This window comes from Pseudorasbora parva, chromosome 23, assembly GCF_024679245.1.
Source record: "Pseudorasbora parva isolate DD20220531a chromosome 23, ASM2467924v1, whole genome shotgun sequence".
Taxonomy (NCBI): Eukaryota; Metazoa; Chordata; class Actinopteri; order Cypriniformes; family Gobionidae; genus Pseudorasbora; species Pseudorasbora parva.
In genome coordinates this window covers 19,786,488-19,813,791 of record NC_090194.1, presented here as the reverse complement: position 1 = coordinate 19,813,791, position 27,304 = coordinate 19,786,488, and the positions used below count along the sequence as shown (strand labels likewise).

Sequence of the window (27,304 nt, the reverse complement as noted above, 5' to 3'; positions counted from 1 at the left end):
GCATGTAAAAAATATTTATTTCAACATAACACATTGGGTAATCTATCAGTTGACATACAATGTAAAATAACATGGGTACCAAAAAAGAAGTTTGACATCTGATATTGACAATGCTGAGCTTGTTTCCCTGATGATGGAATCCATCCATGGTAAAACAAAGGCAGAAAGTAGATTTATCGTCATGTATTGCATGTTGGTTGACAACACTTTGGCCACACTGCAATAAAATAAAAACAAAATCAGCAATCTAACTAGATGGGCTTCTCAATGTCTTCATCATCCCGTCACATATCCGCTCTGATTTCTGCTATCAGTCCCATTTCAGTCCAGTACACAATACAGTATAGCAGAAATTCGGTTTACCTAAAAAAAAAATTGCTTGCATAAAAAGGTCCAAAGAAAAAGTGCCAAAATGTCTGATGGCTTAGGGTTGCACACCAGAGAAAGCTCTAAACATTTGACAAATATGTAAGATGTATTTTCAAGGTGTTGAAAGACCCTGACGGTTTAAAATCAAGCAGGAATACAGTGAGTTTGTGTCACAGCAAAGGTTGAACAAGTATGGTGGTTTGATGCATACTTTGGGGGTTTTCTCGAAAAGCACATCATTCACACTGAAGTCCATGGACTGACAGAGCTCTCAGAGCCAGCGTAACGGCCAAAGACGGACATGCCGGCGAAACAAACAACAGGAGCAAAACAGGGACAATAATTTAAGGGAGGGTTATGGGAAACAGAGTGCAGATATATATATATATATATATGTATATACAAACATAAAGCACTTGATAAAACAACCACAGTTAACAGGGACCGATACATTTAGCATTCCATGTTAAAACCTACATGGGATTTTACTTGCATTTATCTCAAATACAAGTAATCTTTTGACTTTCTCAAAGCCAATATTTCAAGATTCTACATTTCATCTGGCAAATATATTCACAATGACATAGCAGGCCTTAAATTGTATACAATACCAAACAACTAAAACGATTTTACCCTTTATGAAATCTAATAAACCTTACCACACTGGGCCAAAATCAAAGGGACACCAAAATATACAGTTTTTTACTGTTTATCTGACAATAATGTAATTACGTTTTGTCTTATACCACACTGGCATAATTAGGTTTCAGAAGACTTTAGCCATTTTTTATACGTACGGTTAACTGTGGTAACCCACAAATAGCTGAAATCAGCTGAAAATCGAATTAACTTCTTAAACTTCAAGGACCCTGGATTTGGCCTGCCCAAATTGAAAAGCTTTCCATAACCACACACAGTGGTCTAAAACTCAATTTTGGTTTCATACAGAAAATGCTTTGAAGTTGCATAAAACACTGCTAAAAGTGATAAACATTTAAGTATATGTTGTCTGAGCTGTAATAAACCCACTAAAAAAGAGGTGCTTTGGGGGAGGGGGGGGCATTATCGAGGGAGAGTATAACATATTTAAATGTTTATCACTTTCAGCAGTGTTTTGTGTCACTTCAAAGGGTTTCCTGTAAAATGACACCAAAATTGTGTATTTAGACCACTGTATGTGGTTTTGGGAAGCTTTTAAATTTGGGTAGGCCAATTCCAGGCGGAAATCCCCAAAATGGTCCCAGAGCTGAGGTTAAACTACCTGTTTAATCTTGAAAACAGCCAAGAGATGAATCTCACAAAAAACATGCCTAGTGCAAGTTCACATTCACCTCAAAATGAAAAGAATATATATGCATTGTAACATTATTTTTATAATTTAAGCATACTTTGGAGCACATTTTTTAAATTTTCAAATCAGATTTCCCCATTATGGAGGTTACAGGATTGTTATGAAGATACATCACAATGCAAAAAAGTCCCAAAAATGTGCTTATACTGTAACACTTTATTTTACAGGGTCCTTGTTACACAAGTTACCTTACTAAAGTAAAAATGATTAGTTGTGCATAATTACATACAACTAACCATAAACAAACCCCTATTCCAAATCCTAACCCTATAGTAAGTATATGTAGTTAATTATTATTTCTCAGTACTTAAATGTATAATTAAACTGTAACACAGCCCCTGTAATTATATATTTAAGTACTGAGTAATAATAAACTGCATGTACTTACTATAAGTTAGGGTTGGATTATGTTAGTTGCATGTAATTATGCATAATTAACTATAATTACTATGGTAAGTGCATGTAACATATGTAACAAGGGCTACTTTCTTTTTGGGGGCTTATATATAATCCATACTTGTTCTCGATGGGTCTTATGAGATTCAACACAACATTTTTGAATGGAATGTAACAGAGGCTGCTTCTGAAATCGGAAAAATGCTGCATTCTGAGGACGCATTCCAAGGGAGGAAGGCATCAAGACACGTCCCAGTCCAGTGTTAGCTTCATTTTACGCCACCTGTGATCCATTCAAATGATCGATTTAGGCATACTTTGCTGCCTTTGATATCCTACAATCCTGCATGTTACATTCTGTGACAGTTGAGCTAAAACAAGTATGAAAAAGTATGGCATCTGTATGGTGCGGTTGGTGGTCAGTTTGTGTGTAAATGTAAGTTTTCCACTTTTGATGTAATTTCTAGCGAGAAATTACTATTGTAGTAATTAAATTTTTGCTTTGTTTCCACCAATGAGGTGCCTTCGTGTGCAAACACTGTCTGCAAAGTTATTGCCTGATTGGGCAGCAAGGCAACAAGTCGCCCCTGAAGCTTTCAGACGCAGCCAGTGTCTTTCTAAAGGAAAATATATGTTCTTAAATCTAGAACAACTTCTGAAAGAAACTACACTAGTAGGCAATGGAGAGTAGAACGGCCCAGAATTTAGACTTTGTAATATAAAGGCATTTCAGTAAATAAGGTATCCATTGAATATTTCCAAAATACATCGGTTGGATCAAGCGGATGACCTCTACAAGAAGCCAGGTGATCATTTTCAGCAGGTGTTGTGTGTTTTACTAGGGACTCCCTGAGGGAACCTGGTGATATAAAAAAATGACATGGGAGGAAATATTATGTCAATGCTTTTGCGTTTCCCAGAGAAACTTTGCATTCACTTGCAGTATTGTGTTCCTCCAAAACTCACAAAACCATAGAAATATAGTTTTAGTCAAATCTCAAATCATTCCCATCACCAGTTTTGTGTCCAACGCAAAGTTTCTTGGGGGAAACACAAAATATTCCATCAATTGTTCCCCTTAGGGTCCCTGTACTTTTACACACAGAAACCGGATCTTAGTGAGCATCTCAATTTTGAATCATGATCTACCATGGGTCCAGTCATCTTCAAACAGAAAGCTATGGCTGATAGGTGCCGCTGATGTTTCCTGAGCTAGGTAAATTTCACGTCATAGGTCTTTAACCTTATTTATTGAAATGCCCCTATGGCTACATCAATAAAGAGCACTAGAACTAAACAAAATAGCTTTTTATACATTTTATCTGAACACTATATATAGCTTTAAATCACGTTACGACGGTAACATGGACACAGCAGACAGCAGAGCAGAGGGTGAAATGCCACTCATCAACATCAGTCATTATTCTAATTTTCAAATATCATTACAGTGAGAACAGAAAAAAACAAGAAATGCAAACTGGAACATTGTAAACAGCAAAGTAACAATCACATTTCCTTATAAATGGCATTTGTTGTGCTCATGTTAAAACACAAAGCACTTCTTATCTTTCCGTTGCACTGATCCGTTTGGCACCGCATGACTGTAGCTGCAGCCACTCTCTTATACAAACATTGTTGTCGGCTCCGCGCTGATGATTAATCCACAAAAAAGCAGGCTTACATGAGCAAACAAAAGAGAACCAACCCAAAACAACTGTTCTTATTGGTTCCAGACCCACAAATGTGTGTAATGGGAAAGCAACCTTTTACGGGCAAGCAGGGACACACTTTGGACACAATTCACACTTCTAGGCTGGAGGGCATGGAGGGGCATGCGAGCGTCTGTTATGAAGCAGTAAGGGACACGACACTGAAGCGCTGTTGTGTCCTGCTGTCCGATGGGCAGGACGATCTCTTTACCATGGGGTGCACAACTGTCCATGTGTTTGCTGGGTAAGAATGAGGTGAGAAGTTGCCGTCGAGGGCACATTGAGAGATGCTGGAGGGGAACCAGTGAGCAGAAATAACTCATCAGAAAACCTGCGGAAAATATCACACAGATTAGCATCATACAAAGAGGCTGACCACTTCTGTAAACATATTCAGTAAGCTGGGTTTATATTTCTCTTATCTTCAGCGTAGGGCTTCTGCACAGACAAAAGAAAAACCCTGCATGAACATGAAGCGAGTGGCTTTTCCTGATGGATCTCATAGCTATATGATGGATTTCTGTATGCGAAGTTACAAACGCTTGTTCCTTTTCTAGATGTGTTTCTCAAAATTGCACTTGAAACAAACACGTACACCAATTAGGCATAACATTATGACAACATTCCTAATATTGTGTTGGTCCCCCTTTTTGCTGCCAAAACAGCCCTGACCCGTCGACACAGACTCCTGCTAGATCTTTTGCAGCATCTCTTGCATGATGTGGCGTTCTAAAACGCAGACTAGGGGTGTCGAAATTAATCGTTTCTTCAATGCATCACGATGCAGACGAGGACGATTTGGTACAGGCCAAAAGTTTGGACACATTACTATTTGTAATGTTTTTGAAAGAAGTTTCTTCTGCTCATCAAGCCTGCATTTATTTGATCAAAAATACAGAAAAAATACACAAAATATTATATTGGGATATATTATTACAATTTAAAATTATTGGTTTTCACTATATTATACAGTCTTCAGTGCCACTTGATCCTTCAGAAATCATTCTAATATGATGATTCATTTTCAAAGTTGGAAACAGTTCCGCTGCTTTTTTTCATAATCTGTGATATTTTTTTATAATACTTATAAAAAATGTTTTAAAAATAGAAATATTTAGTAACAACAATATACACAACTGGTCAGTAATTTGGGGTCAGTCTTTTTTTTATTTTTATTTTTTATAAATAAATAAATAATTTTATTCAGCAAGGATGTGTTAAAATGATAAAAATTGATAGTAAAGGTGATTTATATTATTTGAAAATATTTGTTTTATTTTGAATAAATGCAGTTCTTTTGAACCTTTTATTCATCAACTATATTAGGCAGCAGAACTGTTTCCAACACTCATAATAAATCAGAATATTAGAATGATTTCTGAGGGATCATCTGATAGGTTGGATGTCACTTGATTTCATTTAGGCTTGGGCACATAAATGTGTCTCCGCATAACAGATATAAATCCGATCTTCAATTCACTCACTGTATGCAGATTTAATGAAGTTTACGTCACGTCAAAATCAACAGATATGAGCTGGATTTTATTGATAATCAGCTAATTTCACAATCAAAGACCGCAATAGGGGTGAGTGCGGACCCAGCACTGGTAAGATCATTCAGTTCCCTTTCGAGAGAGGTTCCTCGTATTACGTATGGGAAAAACTCCTTTTCTCGAGAATGTGAAGCAAAACTTTTAATAAAGGTATCTATGTAAAGCGCAGTGAGCTGCACGGCCATAGCCCAGCGCGAGGAGCGCTCTGATTGGCCGGGCTGCGGCAACTGCAGGAACCTATGGTGAGGCGGCTGAGAGGAACGAACCAATGGGGGGCGTTCCAGAAGCCCGCCGAAAAAGGTGCTTATATTTGCATACAGGAGGCTATATAAGACCCTAATTCGCAATAGGTGTCAGATTTTATCTCCTTCAGCGATACCTTCGCTGGTCTCCGGAAGAAGCACCGCCGTTGAAAAGGCACCAGCGGAACCTGCAGCTGAGGACGACGGACTCCCTCTCCGCCTTCTCTGCCGTTCCAGCTACGCCATCCGGCGTTATATATCCTTTAAACTGTGTCTATGTTGAGTGTTATATGTGTTTGTGTGTGTGTTGCCGCTGCAACGCCACTTCTAGAGCTTACAGGCTTGTTCTACTCGAGGACTCTCTCGTTCCGCCGCGTCGTTAAGCGCCGCGGAAAGACGGAGCTCTTCTCACTCTCCCTCTGCTCTCGCCCCGTCGCGCTGAATAGCGCCGCGGAAAGAGAGAATGTTAGAGGACATGAGCACACTCAAGCCGAAGCTCTCTTCACTCTGCCGCCGCCGCGGCTCTTCTTCCGCCGCTGCCACAGAGTTGTTCCCACTCTTCTCTCATTCCGTCGCGCTACAGCCGCGGACAGAGAATACTAGAGTGAATAGGCGAACTCGAGCCGAAGCTCTCGTCACTATACCGTCGCGCTGAGGAGGCGCCGCGGACAGACGGAGTTTTTCCTCAGTCTTCCTCTTCTCTGGTTCAGTCGCGATATCGCCGCGGACAGAGAATACTAGAGTGAATAAACAAACTCGAGCCGAAGCTCTCGCCGTGCTAGAAGCGCCGCGGACAGAGTTTTACCTCACGCTTCCAATTCTCTCGTCCTGTCGCTCTATCGCCGCGGACAGAGAATACTAGAGTGAATAAACAAACTCGAGCCGAAGCTCTCGCCGTGCTAGAAGCGCCGCGGACAGAGTTTTACCTCACGCTTCCAATTCTCTCGTCCTGTCGCTCTATCGCCGCGGACAGAGAATACTGGAGTGAATAAACAAACTCGAGCCGAAGCTCTCGCCGTGCTAGAAGCGCCGCGGACAGAGTTTTACCTCACGCTTCCAATTCTCTCGTCCTGTCGCTCTATCGCCGCGGACAGAGAATACTAGAGTGAATTAACTAACTCGAGCCGAAGCTCTCGCCGTGCTAGAAGCGCCGCGGACAGAGTTTTACCTCACGCTTCCAATTCTCTCGTCCTGTCGCTCTATCGCCGCGGACAGAGAATACTAGAGTGAATAAACAAACTCGAGCCGAAGCTCTCGCCGTGCTAGAAGCGCCGCGGACAGAGTTTTACCTCACGCTTCCAATTCTCTCGTCCTGTCGCTCTATCGCCGCGGACAGAGAATACTAGAGTGAATTAACTAACTCGAGCCGAAGCTCTCGCCGTGCTAGAAGCGCCGCGGACAGAGTTTTACCTCACGCTTCCAATTCTCTCGTCCTGTCGCTCTATCGCCGCGGACAGAGAATACTAGAGTGAATAAACAAACTCGAGCCGAAGCTCTCGCCGTGCTCATTCTACCGCCGCCGTGCTGAAGCGCTGCGGACAGAGAATACTAGAGTAAGTTAGACGAGCGAGCTCGGGCTGTTGGGTATGTCAAGAACAATGTCGCTGCAGCGCGCGCTTACTGCCAAGGAAGTTGTAATGGCTGCCTTGTCATGATAGCGCGCGCCCCTTCCACAGCGCGTTGCTGACTAGAGCGCGGCTTACGTCATAGCACGCGCTCACTGTCAGAGCATTAGGGCGTCGGAAAATGGCTGCCAAGCTAAGCCCTTTTTTCACTCTATCACTTCCAGTCCCCTTTATTCAGGCGGCTGGAAAGGTTTTTACACTGTAGACAAAGTGTCCACTACACAGTGTGCACCCCTACATAAGCACTGTTAATTCAGCCTCACAAAATCACAAATAAATCCCGCCGCGGCCGGATTACACCATATAAAGTCAACTAGCCTTATTGCAGTCAACTAGCCTGTGGTCAAACACGCTTGTCTGCATGCGCGCTTTCAGTCTAGACTAGAGCATAACGGCATTGTGGAATGGCTCACATACCACCCGCACTTCCTTACATTCTCCCAGTTCCCTTAAGTTAAGTGACTGGAGATGAAATATTGCAGTCAACTAGCCTGTGTTAAACACGCTCGTCTGCACACTAATGCTGTGTGCGTTTACCCCTGTGGATTTGCTCACTGGTTTGCACCGTGGGTATTCTACGTAGGTTGTGCGCCACTGCACATTGTTTACACTACACACAAAAGAGCTTTCTACGTAGGAAATGTGCCCACTTTACAGTCTGCACTCCTGCACCCAAGCACTTTTCACAAAGTTCACTCTCGCACACACAATATAAATGTGAGGCGTGCGCCCACTGCAAAGCCTGCACCGCCAAAACTAACACTATCCCCACAGTGTTACAAGCAGTGTTACAGCACAAGCAACCCGGCTAACAGGCCCCTATTACTAAGCGGCCAGCCCCCGAATCTAATTCAACCCCTGGCTTTACGAGCCCAGGCCTGGCAGGCCATTCCTGGTATATAATATTGGGTGTTGAACATATAAAACGAGGTTCTCGCTACAGTTTTGCTCGCAGACCCCGCGATTCAAGCCGTGGTCGAGCCCTCTGTAAGAAGCAGTGTCAGTCACGTGCTTCTCGCTGAGGCATTGAGACTGTTAAAGGAGAGAGCGGCGAAAACAGTACACCCGACGCTAGCGAGTCAGGTTTTTACTGTCGCTAATTCCTCATGCCGAAAATGGGTGGCGGTCTCAGGCCCATTTTCCAGGCATCTGAACAAAGCACTTATGACACGCTCGTTTCAAGGTGCTGACGGTGAAACAAATCCTCGCGCACATTCGCCCCGGGGATTGGGTTTTCTCAATAGATCTGAAAAACGCATACTTCACGTTACGATAACCCCCCACCCCCACTACAGGCCATTCTTGAGATTCGCCTTCGAGGGGCAGGCTTATCAGTACAGTCATTGTCATAGACTCAAGACTTACGGCATAAGAACCACCACGTCTTGATAATGTACATAAAATCGCTAGGGCAGCCGAGATCAGACTCTGTTCACTGCATGGCTAAGCATCTCATTTTATGGGCAGAGCACAATCTGAGCTCCCTAAGGGCGGCTTACGTGCCAGGTATTCTGAATCAGGGTCCGGACATGTTATCCAGAGGACCCATGTCCCCAGGGGGATGGTCCCTTTACCCGCAAACAATTCAGCTCGCACAGCACACGCTGCCCAATATTTTTTCTGCAAACGCAGGGATGCCCTGGCCCATGTTGGCCCAGACTCCCTCTATATGTTCCCTCCGATCGCGATCCAGCTGCAGCCTGTGCTTTTTAATAGCCCCACTTTGGAAGAACCGCACATGGTTCTCCATACTGTTTCAGCTGTCAGACACAGCCCCATGCCTATTCTGCCAATGAAAGGGAAGGTCTGGCATCCCAATCCCGAGCTGTGGGCCCTCCACGTATGGCCCATCAACGGTATCCGGGAACCTCTCTGACAAGTTATGAACACTATTTCGGAAGCTAGAGCCCCTGCTATCTGGCAGCTCTGCTTTGAAGTGGTCAGTGGTTTTCTAACCAATGTGCCACGCGAAACATCGACGCACACTCATGCGAACTGGCGGAACCGCTCGCTTTCTCCAAGAGCTAATGGATGCGGGCCGTCCCCCCTCCATACTCGGGGTGTGTGTCTCCGCCATAGCAGCTAGCCACGCTCCGATCGCGGCACATTCACTAGGGAAAAGTGATCTTATTGTGTGTTTTCTTAAAGGGGCCAGGAGATTCAGCCCGCCTTGCCCCTACCTCGGTCCCTATTTGGGACCTCGCCATGGTTTTGGAGGCCGTGAAGGGTTCCCCCTCCTAACCACTTCAGAACACGAGCTTGAAGCACATATCACTCAAAACCGTTTTTCTGCTGGCTGTGGCCTCGGTTAACCGAGTGGGTGGCTTACCTGCACTCTCCGTGAGCCCTTCCTGTCTTGAGTTTGGGTCCAGCAACTTCAAGGTTGTGCTCAAACCGAGGCATGGTTTTATGCTGAAAGTGCTATCAACCCCTTCAGTATGCAGGTCTTTGCACTGCTTAACCCGCGTCTCAGAGAGAATAAGACGCAAACCTATTCTGCCCAGTCAGAGCATTGAGATTGTATTTAGAGCGCTCCGCCCCCTTCAGGCAGTCGGATCAGCTCTTCATTGCTTCGGTGGCCGCTCTAAAGTTTGTGCTGTCATGAAACAGTCTCTCACACTGGATAGTGGATGCAGTCCCACTAGCATATAGGTCCAGGACCTAACCTGTCCTACAGGCATTTAAGCCCACTCCTCTAGAGGCATGGCCTCATCTTGGGCTTGGTCGTGTGACATTTCTTTGGAAGATATCTGTGCGGCGGCAGGCTGGGCCTCTCCGTCCACTTTTATCAGATTCTACAAGTTGGAGGTTTCAGCTCTACAAGCAGGGCTTCTCTCCATCTAGGCTCTATCTTGACCCTGGCAAACAGATTGCCTTACATTTTGGCCTGTACACATTAGTCCTTAAGCACTATTCATTCATCATAAGATCCGACTATGTCCGATCAGCTGTTCAAACGAACCGACTCTTCCGGTTCTTCATTCCCCTTATAAGCCGCCTCTGTCGGTGTCTCGGGGGTTTATAACATGTGCTTTGGGTATACTGGGTCAGTCAGCACACACGGCGCTTTACATTGTGTTCCCATACGTAATACGAGGAACCTCTCTCGAAAGGGAACGTACTCGGTTACTTTCGTAACCTCGGTTCCCTGAGAGAGAGGAACGAGTATTACGTTCCGTGCCGTGTTTATGCTTCTCAGGTATCGCTTCAGTCGATCTTAAAACCTGACACCTATTGCGAATTAGGGTCTTATATAGCCTCCTGTATGCAAATATAAGCACCTTTTTCGGCGGGCTTCTGGAACGCCCCCCATTGGTTCGTTCCTCTCAGCCGCCTCACCATAGGTTCCTGCAGTTGCCGCAGCCCGGCCAATCAGAGCGCTCCTCGCGCTGGGCTATGGCCGTGCAGCTCACTGCGCTTTACATAGATACCTTTATTAAAAGTTTTGCTTCACATTCTCGAGAAAAGGAGTTTTTCCCATACGTAATACTCGTTCCTCTCTCTCAGGGAACCGAGGTTACGAAAGTAACCGAGTACGTTTCTGTACTTTTAATGAAGATGATTGTATGTTGAGCACCTACGACTTTACTTTCGGTTTTATTTGTGGTAGTTTGTGCGTAATTGTGCTATAACATGACCTGTAATGTGACATAGCCACGCTCTCACTTATTATAATTTTTTTTTTAGCATTGTTGGGATGAGTAAAATTTCCATATGAGATTTCAACAACCACATTTAAACTTTAATTTTGACTGTAAGGAGACCCAAACCAGGCTTTTAGTATTTTGTGTAGTTTTTCTAAATCATTGTAATGTCGAATTGAACGGAATCGATGACATGATAATGGTAATCGAACCGAACCGTGAGACCAGGGTAGGTTCACACCCCTACTCTAGACCTGGATCCACTGACTCCACTTACCCGAAACAATGCTGTGTTCTGGGCTAAATGCACTCATTGCATGTGCTTGAACGTTTGATGGTATTTTTATCAGCTGAGAATTTGTGAAGAGCTTATAAAATGTGTAAAGGGGTCAAAACAGGGGCAGGAATCCCTCCGTCACACACAAACGAAGAGATCTGCAGCAGCAACTATGACGAGATAACTGGGATGCTTGAGCATTCTGTCCTTCTTAGGGTCGCATCTTGTAAAGTCACATCCTATTTTTGGTTTGCTTAGATGTCTTTGATCCGTGTTGTGTTCATATTTCAGTCAAAGCTCAGCAGAGTTCATTTGGAAGTGGGCCGAGACCCATCTTTTCGGGGTCTAGGTCCACTTGTTTGGTGTGCACCAGGGTTCAGGCAGCGTTCACACTTGTTTAAATAACCCGCACTAACAAAGCAATCACACCAGGATTCTTTTTAATCCAACCAAACTTGCCAAGTGTGAACACACTTAGATTCCATTTCAAAAACACCCCACAATTACCTGCAACAAGGGGTTGTGAACTTAACAAATCAAATATGATGTGACTGTAGTAAAGAGTGTTTAACTTACCCCTGCCAACAACATGCATTATCCTGCTTTTGTATCCACCAGCTGCATCTGCACGTTAACAGACATGGCCTCTCCTCCATAGCCTCCTTTTGACTGCATTTGGTTCTGGATTGAGTTCACCTAGACACGATTCACAGGATTAAAGCAAAATCAACTCAGACTACCTTAGAGCCAAATCATTCTGCACAGAGATGTCTAGGGCTGTGTCCGGCACACTCAGTGACTCCCTCATTTTCATTCGCATATGGATTATATAATATGGGGAATTAAAGGTATATTTTGGATATAGCCTAGACCAAGAGTATCCAATCCTGCTCCTGGAGAGCCACTGTTCTGCAGAGTTTAGCTTTATTTCTAATAAAACACACCTGAACTAATTAATCAAGGTGTTTAGGATTACTAGAATCTACCAGGCAGTGTTTTGTAGCAAGTTTGGACTGATGCTGCATTCACATGCTATCAGAATTATCGTAAATATTAGTTTTTTTGGTCGGAAATGGGCATGAAGGCCCTCTTATCACTCGGAAGCTCAGAGATGATTTTGATTTGGCAGAGGGAAGAATTATTGCTGCGTTTGCAAAATTTTAAAACTCCAACCGTAACTGAAATTTTCAACCTCCCCCCTCTCCACACAGCTATATCACCTTGTCTTGTCGTTAAAGTAATGCATATAATGTATGATTAAGGGGAAAAGAATTGCTTCGCGGTTCTCTCCTCAATGATTCCGAGTCGATTTTTAGTTTTGTTGCAGATGCGAGATGACGATATGTGTGCTGTAGAAACTGCCGTACTCTACTTGCTTCCAATTCCACACACAGACAAAGCCATCAGACCTTCCATAAAGTAACATTCCATAAAGTTTGAAAAGTGAAGGGCAATCTCAGGCTTCATTGCACAGGATATGTGCTGTGAGAAATGTGCGCTTTGCTTGATATTATGCTTACAATGTGCTGTCTTGCCAGCAGTTATTTCAGCATTTTCCCCTAATTCAATATACAATACACATAACTCACTTTCTGACAGACGGCTGCTTTCAAATGTTCACTTGCACTAGTGAAGAGCCCTCTGCACTTCCAGAGGATAAAATGCTTTTATGATGCAAAATGATTGTAAACAGCAGTTATGTCAAGAGATTAAACAGACAAGACAAAATCCGATATGTCAAAATAGAACTGTGAATTTGTGTGAATCGAGCGGCAACCTTCCGGTCTCTCTCTTGAAGCCAACACGGAAGTGACTTAAACCGCAATTCATATCCATATTTAAAATGTTATAAACTAAAATACCTAGCTTCTGACAGACAGCCGTAGATTTACTGCGAAAGAGTAACCCCTGACCTGACACATGACATATTGACGAATACGCAGAGGATAGAGCAAAACGAAACACTGGTCACAAATTAGAAGTCTAAAACAAGATTTTTTAAAGAGAAATGGCAGATGATTTCTATATAAGAGAAGTGGATCTTAAGTTGTTGCTACTTCTATCATATCAAGGGTTACTCTTTTGGCGCAAGTTGCCTTGCCTTTTAAAAAGGACATTTTTTTTACGCATCACTTCAGTTCAATAGAACTTTATTAACCCCCGGGAGCTATATAGAGTAAATTTATGATGCATGTATACACTTTTTGGGGATTCAAAATGTCGTCCTCCATTCACTGCCATTATAAAGTCAGGACATTTTTTTTTATATATCTCAGAAAAAAAAGTCATACACCTAGGATGGCTTGAGGGTGAGTAAATCATGGGCTAATAAAATTTTTGGGTGAACATTTATTTTATTTTATTACATTTAAAATATTTTCATTTAAGATTTAAAGTCAGTAAACTAATTAATTAATACGATTGAAAAAAATCTAGATAGTGCGGTGCTATCTTTGCTACCCCTGCAGTATATCTTATGTCCCCACTTTTTAGCTATAAATTCCATACGGAGACCTTCAAAACGTCCATGTACTTCGGAAAGAGCAAAGCGAAAGGTAAACTAGGCAAGATAACTGCAAAAGTTTTGCAGCCCTACAATGTTGCTGATACTCAGCGATCTATTACGCGTCATTATTGTACTGTCACTCTGAAATTGAAATCTGACAATTACAATAAGATGTGATTGTGAACCGAACTTACGCTGTACTTACAGAGTTTATGCCACTGAAAATATCTCCAGATCCTACGTGGGCCGTGTGGACAAAATTGGTTGGCTCGCCGATCATACTCCGATCTATACGTCTCCGCCTCTTCTACAGGGTGAAAAACAAACAAATTCAAGATTTCATATACGACATTTGATGTGCTCTATGTTGCTCAGTGTTTAAACTGTAAATAAAATACTAAATTAAATCTGTTCATCATTAAACCTGTTAGATTCATATGGATTCTATTTATAATCAGGGGCGTAAGTGCAGTATGGGGGACAGGAATGTCAAGTGCAATATCTTGCTTTTAACTAAGAAATCAAATACGTTGCGGAACAATAACAAAATCTAAAACATTATAATATTTCCTATATTCTCCTAATGATAATGACAAATTATAATTGGTTTATATACTACAAACACAAAGTCTTCATGGATTTTATACAATGTATGTGTTTATACAGCATGTGTTTTTAAAGCCACTAACACTTCATAAAGATTTGTATCACAGAATAAGGCAGAAAATATATGCTACACTTTCTAAAGGTTATGTCAAGCAGCACAGCATTATTCATATATTTTATTATTATGAAAATACACACAAAAACACACATAAACAACCATATATTGTCGCATTCATGTGTTTATTGTCTCCACGTTACATCAGTCAAAACCTTTCTCCTTTTATTCCGTGATAGCTGGATGCTTTCATATTTCCTGTCATAAATTATTACTTCTAGTCTTCTATGGGTCTGTTTTGAACTTTCTAGAAGAGAGCGCCTTCTGGCGTCCAGTACATTACATTATTAGAGCAGTGGTTTTCAAACTGGGGTCTGTGGAAAAGTCTATAAAAAAACGATTATTATAAATTCAAGCAATAAATTAGATATAAATAAATACAACATTTTAATTATGTATTAGTTATTAATCTATTAAATGAGATAAAAAAAATTAATATAAATAAAAAATTTAGATTAAAGTTAAATAAATAAGCAAGAAATAGTAATGCATTACTACATTGAGTAGAACAAAACAATGTAACAAAATAATGTAAAAAAAAAAACTACATTTAGATTTATAATATAATTTTTTTGTGTATAAATTGAGTGTTTATAAAAGACAGATGCCTTATACATTTTAGGATGAGGGTCCCTCACACAGGGATGATCATATTTGGGGGGGGGGGGGGGGGTACGTGGCATCTAAAAGATTGAAAACACCTGCATTAGAGTATTTAGCACTCCATAATGGATACATTGGATGCGTCTCAATCAGCTCCCTTATTAGGACACTGATCAGAGTGGGCCATTTTAAGGGCTGTCTCAAACTCAAAATCCTTCCAGTGCACTTGAATGTTCGCTCCCTGAAAAGTCCCACAATGGACTGCAAAAACCAGGGCGCATCAATACTCACTATGCTTATTATATCACTTATCTAAAGCACGAAACACAAAACGCATGAGCCAACTCACTAAATACACTGCCTGGCCAAAAAAAAAAGTCGCTGTTTTGATTTAAATTGGCAAATGCTTAAGAGTCAATGATTGGATCATTACTGCAGTGATATTTATGTTTCTAGCATGCATGTTTGGCAACTGTTCTTCCAACCCTAATTGATGGAATGTGTAGCTTATCATTTCTCAAACATCCATGTAGGTAGACTAGACACATCATGGCCATATTCCAGGATGACAATGTCAACATTCATCGGGCTCAGACTGTGAAAGAATTGTTGGAAGGGAGCATGAAGGATCGTTTTCACACATGAATTGGCACCTCTGAGTCTAGATCTTAAAGTCATTGAAAGTCTTAGGAATGATCTGGAGGAGACTTTACAGTGTGCTGGACTCTTGCATTGTCAATACAAGATCTCGACCAAAAATTGATGCACCTCTTGAAGGAAATAACATCACAGAAGGCGCATTCATTTTTGGTTAAGATCATGTATTGACAATGCAAGAGTCAATAATAATCCAGTCATTGACTCTTAAAGGGGTGATGAATTGAGAAATCAACTTTCCCTTGAGCTTTTGATATATAAAGGGTCATGGTAATATAAGAATATCCTCTAAGTTTCAGAGCTGAAAACATTCTTGTTAGTCAAAGAAAAGCTTTTATAGACACCAGGCTCAGAAAATGATCCTGTGCTTCATACTTACATCAGTGCGCGACAAAACACACCTCTACAGCGCGTCTAATCCAGTAGCCCGCCTACCGACTCATGGAGGGCTCGTGCTATCTGGTCAACAACAATACATCGAGGAAGATTAAGATACTGCGCTAATCCTGGTTGTGGAAGAACACAGTCGCTGCATAGGCTTCCTTTAGATTCTAATATTAGGAATGAGTGGTTGAACTTTAATTTTAATGAAGTTCCAGCTGACGTGGGGAATACAGTGGTGTTCACTTCAGTTCACTGCGGAATCGGTTTTAAACAAATATCTGGTTGATGCTTGGTTTGGATCCGACAGGAATGGTGCAACACACTTATGTGAGTAAAATGTGTTGTTATATGTAATAGTACTGCATTGATATAGATCGTTTTGCTTATGTGTACGTGTCTAACAGAAACATACCTCAGCCCGCTAGACTCGCATTGGCCAGGGCTCGCAAAGCCCAGCAGGCCGATGAATCTCATTATATTCCGTTCTTGTTCTGCTATTCCCTCTCTCTCTCTCTCTCTCTCTCTCTCTCTCTCTCTCTCTCTCTCTCTCGTTGACATCTGAAGGGCGGCACGCACACATGCATGTGTGTGCGCGCGGTTCACGCTTATATTCCGATCTTGCAGGCTATGTGTAATATAAAAATAACAGTCCAATCAAGCGCGGGTCGATGAGAAATAAATCATTGTGTTTGTTTGATAAAGACTTTACGAGCCCTATAATCGAGAAAATCATTCTGGTTGCCGCTTCTCCTTCAATCTCTCCCTCCTGAACTGACAGGGGAGCTTAAGATCATTAAATACGCAAATCTTATCCAATCCTAGCCGCGGGCGTTTACTTCCAAGTCTACAGTGCGTCACGTTCATCAAAACCAAGTGTTTTAGAGAGAGCCTCAAAACCAGCCTATTACTTATTAGTTATGATGTTTTTGAATGTAAAAACCACACGAACATCATTAGTTGACCTCAGACAACAGTATAAAAAAGCCAGCTCATGACACCTTTAAGCATTTGCTGATTTAAATCCAAACAGCAACTTTTTATATACAGTGTATGATGACATCCAATAGAAGATTTGAAAAGACATAACTGTTTTTTAATTTATTATATGTCAGCATAAACAGTTAGTGATAAAATAAGACAAAACTATACAACAAAGACCTAGCCAACCTGAAAAACTTCAAGCACCAAATAAGAAATAATGCATAAATTGTACAAGTAATTAAATACGACTAAAAAACATTGCATAGACTTTGCTGTGTAAATGAAATATAAATGTATTGTTATTAAAGTTATTTAGTCCAGAACAGTGAGTGATTTCCTTTTTTTGTTTGATTGACATTAATGACACATACTGCAGCAGGAATATTACGCTGCTGTCACTTTAAGTCATAACGACCGTATCAATATAAAGATAAAATATTTTGATTGTCAGCGGCGCCTGCTGCAAGGAGCTGTGCTCATGAAAGCGGCCGGGTTTTGGGTGCATGAGCATGAGCGAACCATTCGCTGTTTGACGCTTTCCTTATCTCTAATATTAAAAATTAACTACACTAACGACTGTACCAAGTGAAAGGGACTAAAGGCGACAAAAATAACTCGGTTCATCACTTCATGTGCACACATCTCTCAGACAGCGCTCAGAAACCATCTCTCAAACAGCAAGCAAATATATAGCGCTTTCACTGCTTATTATTGTTTTTAAAAAGCTTGTTTGTTTGAAACTCATTTTATTTCTGTAATCTGAAATATTTCAGACTGAGACTGGATTTTCAACAAATACTGACAAGTGTATTCTTTTGTCATAGTGTAACACATACAGATATCCTCCTCCAAAATAATTACCTCAAACTTTTCTACATATTTCATCTCAGTGACATGTCAAATGTCACTGAGGAGTCAAATAATTTGACTCAAAGGTAGATCATCAATCTACTTTTAAAAGATCAGTAGCCTACCAAGGTTTTAGTTTGAGCAGATCATTTTCGGGAATATCAACAGGATTGATTCGTAAAGCATAAAGAAAAATGGAAACAAGAGTTTGGACTAAAAAACCCAGCCTCCTTGCTTCATAAATCCACACGGAGTATCAAGACTGAATACTGTGCAGTTTACTGCATACTGAACAACAGCATTATTGATAAATGTTTGAATAGATTCAGTCAAGCATTTTAATATAGATTCAAAGGTGCCCTAGGCTAGAATGTAAAATTGAATTACCCTTGCCATAGTGAAATAATAAAAGTTCAGTACATGGACATCACATACTGTGAGTCTCAAACACCATTGCCTCCTACGCAACGGAAAAAAAAGTGCTTCTCAACATAACGCCAACTGTGACGCAAACGTTGGGGATCATTTATATGTACGCCCCCAACATTTGCATATGTCCAAACATGTTCATTGTCAGGTGGAAGCCAAATCATCAGGTAAACAAGCTGCTCGCATGGACACACGTCATGTTCCAGACTGTTCAGGAGACGAGAGTCATTTCTACCCTTCCCACAGATAAAAAATGTCAACAGTCGTGGTTGATGTTTATAATCGGATACCACAACAATTGAATTCAAGATCGTTCGTTTGTTCGGCCCATTTCAAGCAAGCTTCGCTCAGCGTCTTAAACTGAAGAAAGTGGCAATTACAACTGTATTCCTGTAAGCAGTAAGTAGCGATTTTATCCACTTATTGACTGTTTAAACAATTTCTGTTTAAATTGAAAGTTTCTTAGAGAGACAGCATTGTCTAGATAACGCAAGAGGCTAGTACAGTAACAACAGGAAACTCCAAGTACCATACAAAACTAAATAGTGTGTCTAATGACAAAGGGTAATATTATTTTGTATTACAAAATACAACCGTAGATACTTTGCTTACAGATTGTTTACTCCATCCTTCTAGCAAATGTCACCTTTTTCACCATATAAGTTAAAACGACAGTCATTTGACAAGGCTATTCATTTTGTAAAAATATAAGTTATATATTTATATTTTTGAGAACTGAAGTATGGTGTTTCCTATGATGTTTTTGCCTATTATTATTTCAGATTAGGCAACATTACAGTCACTGCGTAACGTTAGCCTACATTGTGACCAACGTTATATAAACAATATCGTTGACGAAAAAAGACAAGTCTAAAATGTAGACTGGACGACACTAAGCAGAACATCTTAAATGGAGATTGCTAAAATGCAGCCTACTTGTTCATTGGTGTTTTCGGATCATCCGTGCGCGAGAGAGAGCTCGCGTGCATATGGTTGTCAGATAGGACATGTTTAGGTAAAACACCGGATAGTATACGGGTTTCTTTTCACAGAAAAGCTCTGTAAGGGGGATTTAAATTACTGAAATCTGGCAACTGCACGAACGCTCGCTCTCTCTCTCGTGCAGATGATCTGAAAACACCAATAAACAAGTAGGCTGTATTTTATCTCCATTTGATATGTTCTGCTTAAAGTGTCATTCAGTCGATCTGTGTTCAGTCAGGACTCATGAGCCGCCTCGCTGAAGTGCTGTGAGCTGTGAGCTGCTGAAATAAGCCAATCAGAGCAGAGCTCAACATTAATATTCATGACCGTTCCAAATAAGGCAAAAACAGAGAATTACATTCTAGGGACGATTTATAGGGTTGCAAATGGACCTGTAAAACATTATCTGGACCATTTTTTCCCTTTAAATAAGCCATATAACCTCTATGTAGATATCAGAGAACAATTTAACATATTGTTTCAAATCATTCTAGGACACCTTTAATGCACCGTTGTATGTTCACACCTCTTGGTCAATGCAAAGTTAAGGGGACGTCTTTGCTTGGCTTTAGCTCATTCGCTAAACTGATTAAAAGTCAATCCTTGCTATTAAAGTGTAAAGTCAATTGCGAGTTGAGTCTGTATGTGTTTGGTGTGAGGATCTGCATTTGTGTGATGCTGTTGCTGTTGTTTAATCAGGGACTGATATAGATATCCTCGTTGTGTATGAAAGTTTCAGCGCTCATAACAGGACAGATGACAGCTCGTAATTAGGACACATACTCTTTGCTCTGGGGAAAATGTGACCTAATTTAATAAGCCCTCATCCTCTTAAATTACACACTTATTTAAGATTAGCCGCCCTTATTGTAGCATCTCAAGTTCAGCAGAAAACTTTTGCACTAATGTTGTTATTCATTTGTGTAACGCAAGACTGAGAAGAACTAGATTACAACACCTATGGCTCCCAAGTATTTGGACAATTAATTCAAACTAAATAAATGCATCACTGTCATTGCATTAGATAATATATTAAAGTGGAATCTGTCACAGAACAGAACAGATCATAGTCTTTTGCTGCGTTCCAGGCAACCCATAACCCGTGTTTTTCCAAACTTCTACCAGTGAAAGTGCACTGGAACGGCAGTCAAACCAGTGAATTCCCACCCGTGGACTCGTACTAGATCGATGTACTCCCAGTTACATGCTCTGACGCGACGTCATATAGCTCGCAACAATGGCAGCCCCTAAACGGATGCAGTGTTTATGGAAGTCATACACTGTTTTTTTTTAATAAATAACAAAATAAAAGGTATAACAGCATCTCTTGCCTTATGTGCCGTTTTTTCTCCTCAGTGTTCCTTAAATATAAGCAAGGAGTAAGCAACTTTGGTGATAGAAATGAATGTAAATGAGCATAAGCCCCGTACTGTCCACCATGCTTTGTTTACATCTAAGTTAGCTACCGCAATCCCACACACAGGCAGTTTGCCGCGACTTTGCCTGGAACGCTACAAAGTCATGAGTCATGGTTTGAAGTCGTAACTTACGGCCTCAAAAACCTTGCATGGAACGAAGCAGGTTTTTCCACTTTCATGGACTTTCAGTTCGTTGTCATCAGTCACATGTTTCTTTGTCTGCGTTTCCCGCCATTCATTTGTTTCCATGGACACTACTCTTTCACCACAGCTACACATCATTTAGTTTGTTATCTGTGTATTTAGTTCCTCTGTGTTCAGGCTTTAGTTGTTGGTTATTGTTGGTGTGTGTGTTACACATGCTGTTACTTTGATACCCTATAGTTTAAGAAAACATTGTTTTTTGTTTTTTATAATCCTGTCAGTCTTCCTCCTCCTCATCATCATCATCAGAGTGACACACTGTATTACTGTTTTATCATCTCAAAGATAGAACATAATTTTCTTGTTGGTTAGTGTTTGTATTTCTTCTGTGCGATTCAAAAAACATTAGATAACCTGTTTGTGTTGATTGACTGTTCAATTTACTAGAGGATTTAAATGGTCGGTTTAGGACTAATTATGCTCTAAATCTGTTTTTGAGCAAACTAACACAGAATTATAGTGTCACCTGAGATCACATTGTATATGAAAAATAAAATACATTATACACATAAACAACATGAGCAACATTCATTATTAGCAAATAATAAAAAATGTATGGTAGCACTTTATTTTAGGGTTCAATTTTCACTATTAAATAGTTGCTTATTTGCACGCATATTATTAGGATGTTGGCTGTTCATTAGTACTTATAAAGCACATTTTAATGCCTTATTTTGCATGACCATATTCTACATCCCTTAATCTTACCTACTACTTAAACTCTACAAAAACTACCGTACTATCTATTAAACAGTAAATTAGGAGTCATTGAGGCAAAAATAGAATGTAATAGTGAATGTGTTCCCAACAGAGACAGAATGACACGCGTCATAATCTGAAAACCACGCCCACTGGGGGGAAACAATCAAACCATCTCCATTGACTTTGTATTGCGTGAAGCGTCCTCCATGCCATTTCTGACTTACAACAAAAAACAGAACAATATCTTAAAGCTGATATGTGACAGGTTGTAAAGCAAACAAACTTAAAAAACAAAAGATTTTAAAAAGCTGTTGACCCAAAACTGAGAAAGAGCACGATATGTTATATTACACTGAGAACTACGCCCACTGGAAGGGAGTGTAATCAGCGACAGCCAGGAAATAAAGGTCCTTCTCAAAAAATGTGCATATTGTGATAAAGTTCATTATTTTCCATAATGTAATGATAAAAATTAAACTTTCATATATTTTAGATTCATTGCACACCAACTGAAATATTTCAGGTCTTTTATTGTTTTAATACTGATGAGTTTGGCATACAGCTCATGAAAACCCAAAATTCCTGTCGCATAAAATTAGCATATCATGAAAAGGTTCTCTAAACGAGCTATTAACCTAATCATCTGAATCAACTAATTAACTCTAAACATCTGCAAAAGATTCCTGAGGCTTTTAAAAACTCCCAGCCTGGTTCATTACTCAAAACTGCAATCATGGGTAAGACTGCCGACCTGACTGCTGTCCAGTAGGGCCATCATTGACACCCTCAAGCGAGAGGGTAAGACACAGAAAGAAATTTCTAAACGAATGGGCTGTTCCTAGCCTGACAAGCCAGACCCACATCAAGATGTTTGGTCTGGAAACTCACCATAGACAGGGCTCAGTCCGAGGGGCGGGATAAATGGTTGTCTTTCAAACTCCCTCTGCACGCGATAGGATAGCGGTACACCAACCGGAGCAACGACGGTGAAGGGGAGCACGCTGACTGATTAAACATTCGCCGTATCCGGTCGGCTAAACTCCGAACCATAGACTGTAAACACATCTTCCCTTTTTAAGAATGACTTCAGTGCCGCTCTTTGTTCTTTTCTCAAAGGAAAGCTTAACTCCAAGTCTTCCGGAGGCGCGGGCAGAGCTGATTCGAAAGACTGCCGCCGTTCGCCAGTTTCTGTGTTTACTAGAAGACTGTGTTACTAGAAGCACGCAAACGCAATTCGGCCGTCGTCATTATGGCCCCGCCTGCCGACTCTATAGCCTACCTACACGATGTGATTGCGCCGTCCAGATTCTGAGGAATACAGCTCAGATAGGAATTGAGAGTTGCTAGACCACACTTGCGGGCAAATTAAATTTGCTGCCGCTAGGGTGCGTCTAGATTTCTAGGCTAGGCTGTTCCCAGAGTGCTGTATCAATGCACCTCAGTGGGAAGTCTGTGGGAAGGAAAATGTGTGGCAAAAAACGCTGCACAACGAGAAGAGGTGACCGGACCCTGAGGAAGATTGTGGAGAAGGACCGATTCCAGACCTTGGGGGACCTGCGGAAGCAGTGGACTGAGTCCCGGAGTAGAAACATCCAGAGCCACCGTGCACAGGTGTGTGCAGGAAATGGGCTACAGGTGCCGCATTCCCCAGGTCAAGCCACTTTTGGGCTACAGAGAAGCAGCACTGGACTGTTGCTCAGTGGTCCAAATTACTTTTTTCAGATGAAAGCAAATTTTGCATGTCATTCAGAAATCAAGGTGCCAGAGTCTGGAGGAAGACTGGGGAGAAGGAAATGCCAAAAAGCCTGAAGTCCAGTGTCAAGTACCCACAGTCAGTGATGGTCTGGGGTGCCATGTCAGCTGCTGGTGTTGGTCCACTGTGTTTTATCAAGGGCAGGGTCAATGCAGCTAGCTATCAGGAGATTTTGGAGGACTTCATGCTTCCATCTGCTGAAAAGCTTTATGGAGATGAAGATTTCATTTTTCAGCACGACCTGGCACCTGCTCACAGTGCCAAAACCACTGGTAAATGGTTTACTGACCATGGTATTACTGTGCTCAACTCTCCTGACCTGAACCCCATAGAGAATCTGTGGGATATTGTGAAGAGAAAGTTGAGAGACGCAAGAACCAACACTCTGGATGAGTTTAAGGCCGCTATCGAAGCATCCTGGGCCTCCATAACACCTCAGCAGTGCCACAGGCTGATTGCCTCCATGCCACGCCGCACTGAAGCAGTCATTCCTGCAAAAGGATTCCTGACCAAGTATTGAGTGCATAACTGAACATAATTATTTGAAGGTTTACTTGTTTTTGTATTAAAAACACTTCTTTTATTGGTCGGATGAAATATGCTAATTTTTTGAGATATGAATTTTGGGTTTTCATGAGCTGTATGCCAAACTCATCAGTATTAAAACAATAAAAGACCTGAAATATTTCAGTTGGTGTGCAATGAATCTAAAATATATGAAAGTTTAATTTTTATCATTACATTATGGAAAATAATGAACTTTATCACAATATGCTAATTTTTTTAGAAGGAGCTGTATAATATATAAAAACACATTTGGATATTTGACTTAACAGTGACAAAATATTTACAGCACAAGTAGACATACTAAGTGTCAGGTTCCCAAAATGTATTCATTCTTCCTGCTAAAGCTTCACGTCTTATTGCCTAGATGTAGCAACCTTTGTTTTCTTAAACGCACGTTTTTTTTTTGTGTGTTTTTTTTATTTTTTGGATCGACAGCTTATAAAAACTTAGCTCTGTGTTTTTTAGCTTGTTAGCTGCACACCTTGTCACATAGCAGCTATTAGACAATACAAAGTCAGTGGAGAGTGTTGATGGGCCGGTGTGGGCGTGGCTTACTACTCTGTCTCTTTACCAAAGTGTTAGTAAAATTATTAATAAATCAGTGCAACCTTTTTTGTGTTCATTGCCAAAAACATCATACTTCTCTCTGGTGACCTATGCAGGGAAACTGCAAAATGTACAGTAGCTATTAGGGAAACTTGCAGTAATACATCCAGCATTATTAAAATGCAGTAGAAATTAAGAACATAAATTTTATTCACCGGCGGTCAGTCAATCTTCATAAGTGTCTGTAATGACACAAGTCTCAGAAATTCATGGCATGCTTTAGCCTTAAGTTAAAAGTCCAAATGTGGCAAATCTCTCAGCCTATACCGATACAGAACTTCAATTAAACCAAACTTAATTCAACATATCGACTGTTTGAGAGTTCAGAGAAAACACCACCAAAAAAAAAATACTCCTTAGATGGTTACATTTTTGGTTACAGGAGATTCTTATTGACCTTCATTTACTGAAACTACCCTCCTTACTACATTTCATGCTGGTCAGCCTTTAGTCATTGATGTGCAACAATGTAAACTCCTTTGAATAACACCATCCACACATTCCTTAACACCAAATTCGTCAAAGAGAGACGTCAATGAATGATTAACACTGGATTGAATCATGAAGTTTGTGGTGCGTACACTCAAAAAAAAAAAAAAAAAGTTGAGAAAACCTAAAAGTTTAAGGCAATCACCTGGAGAACATTTTCTCAACCTAGGGTCAATTAGTTGTACAAACGAATGTGTATATAGTTCGTGTTAAACAGTTGAATAAACTTTAAAAGCTGAATTCGTCATACAAAACATAAGTTGGATTTTTTACAGTGTATCAATGTAGTGTTTAATCAACTTTTTGACTGACAAGCGAATAATTATTTACAACTTACAGTATATTTTAAGTCCTATCAGCAGGATTATTTTATGCTTACATCAAGAAAACAATTGAATCGATATGCTACCTTAATGCAGCCATTTGCTTAATAGTTCAGATCTTCACACATTTGACTACACAAGCATTACCCATAAACTTGTGTTATGGATAAATCAAATCATTCTAAATGCCAAACTGTATAAATTGTACCCAGGCCAACAATGTGAACTATTTCCACACTCTGATCTTATCAGTAAATATGGTATGCCTGATGGGGCTGAAGTATTTATTTATTTGTGTTATAAATCTTTATTAACTGAGCAGAGACAAATTCTGACAATGTGTTGTGTCAGTTGATGTCTCTCAGGATGTGTGATGATTAAAAATGGCTGGGCAAAAGCACACATCCACATAGAGCTGAGACTCAAGCCAAGGATATGAGACTCATCAAACACACATGAAGTTGTGAAAGTCACGAGTGAAAATGTGACATAAAAGCCACATCCGTATATTATTTTCACATGGGTCTTGCAGAGCTTCATGTACAAAAACTTGCTCAAATTTAGTCAAAGCCCAAACCAATTATTCTACTCTGTGAGACCTTTCAAATGACATATGGCACATGACTATCTGAGCTGTATGATGTTTTTGACATATTACAGTACATAGTACGAAAAAGTATTTCATAAATTATTTATCACCAAATAACTCAGCACTACTTTGGAGTTAATCAAATTGTTAATTCAGACTCTAAGCTTTCAAATGACACCTATTTTGTGTTGATCAAGGCAGCAGTTTTGAAAAATATGATTATTCATTTTTTCATATCTAGGTGGTGCCTGCCAGTGGTACACTCCAGTTTAAAGGTGCAATGTGTAATATTTAGGAGGATCTATTGACAGAAATGCAATAGTATATACTTATTATATACATAACTATGTTTTCAGTGGTGTATTAAGACCTTACATAACAAACCGTTATATTTTATTCCCTCAGAATGAGGCATTTCTATCTACATACACCACTGGTCCCCTTACAGTGAAGTCGCCTTTTTGCGCCGCCATGTTTCTACAGTAGCCCTAAACGGACAAACTGCTCTACAGAATGCTAGCTACTCTATGCTGTCTCAGACAATGACATCTTTGTACTGTGTCGGCCACCATAGCTTCTCTATGTGCTTTGAAAGGAAGGGGTGAGCGGTTGGTAGTTGCAATTTGCAACCTAACTGTTAGATGCTGCTAAAATTTACACAGTGCACCTTTAAATGGATTACTCAGCACTTGTTAAGAGTTGATCAAAATGGTTTGCGTTTCTAAGCTTCAAATTGATATCTATTTCTGTATTTTTGCATTCAGTGGTTGCTTGGTAATTATACAAAAATTCTTGGGGGAGGGGAGTTATTATGCTGCCATCACTTTAAGAGCTGCATGGATCCAATATATAGTTATATTTATGTCCACTTAAATATGCACTATGTAAAACATTTTCAGTAAAATATCCAAAAACCACTTGGACAGTGTTATATATTTTGTTCAATTGAGTACTTACAATATCCCAATTGTTTCCAACTATTTGTAAATCGTGAGAAAATTGCTATTTTAACCGATGAACCGGAATGTGCGAGAGAGTCGCCTGTCAATTGCGCCATATCTGCTTTACCCTCAGTTTCCAGTTTTATTTTGCAGAATTGCTTTACTCTTACTGCAGTGTGCAACAAGTGTCACAGCAGCCGCTGAGTGAACGCAGTCATAACATCATTTTCAACACACTCTAATGCATCTAATACGATAAACAGAGCCGCGTTACCTCATACTCTTGAGCGGAAAAGCGGAAATGGCGCCCACGACTGTTGCATGATAAAAGTCCCGCGAGGAGTGTATTGCGTTCATCTTATTAACAATCGCTCCAGCGGCCCTGCTCAGCTCCCACAACACTATCCATAACCCGATTCTTTTCCACCGGCT

At 40.6% G+C, this 27,304-nt stretch overlaps 1 protein-coding gene across 3 annotated transcripts in view; it reads right to left on the bottom strand.

The window, feature by feature from the left end:
- Positions 1-344: 344 nt before the first annotated feature.
- cdc42se2 (CDC42 small effector 2) overlaps positions 345-27,304 on the bottom strand; it is a 58,472-nt gene continuing 31,512 nt past the window's right edge. For all 3 annotated transcript variants that reach the window (XM_067434114.1, XM_067434112.1, XM_067434113.1), the window contains 3 exons: positions 13,878-13,979; positions 11,743-11,862; positions 345-4,156 (listed from right to left, as the gene is read on the bottom strand). In XM_067434114.1, coding sequence (XP_067290215.1) covers positions 11,761-11,862; positions 13,878-13,979 — 204 coding nt within the window. In that variant the 3' untranslated portion in view covers positions 345-4,156; positions 11,743-11,760. The remainder of the gene's footprint in view (positions 4,157-11,742; positions 11,863-13,877; positions 13,980-27,304) is intronic.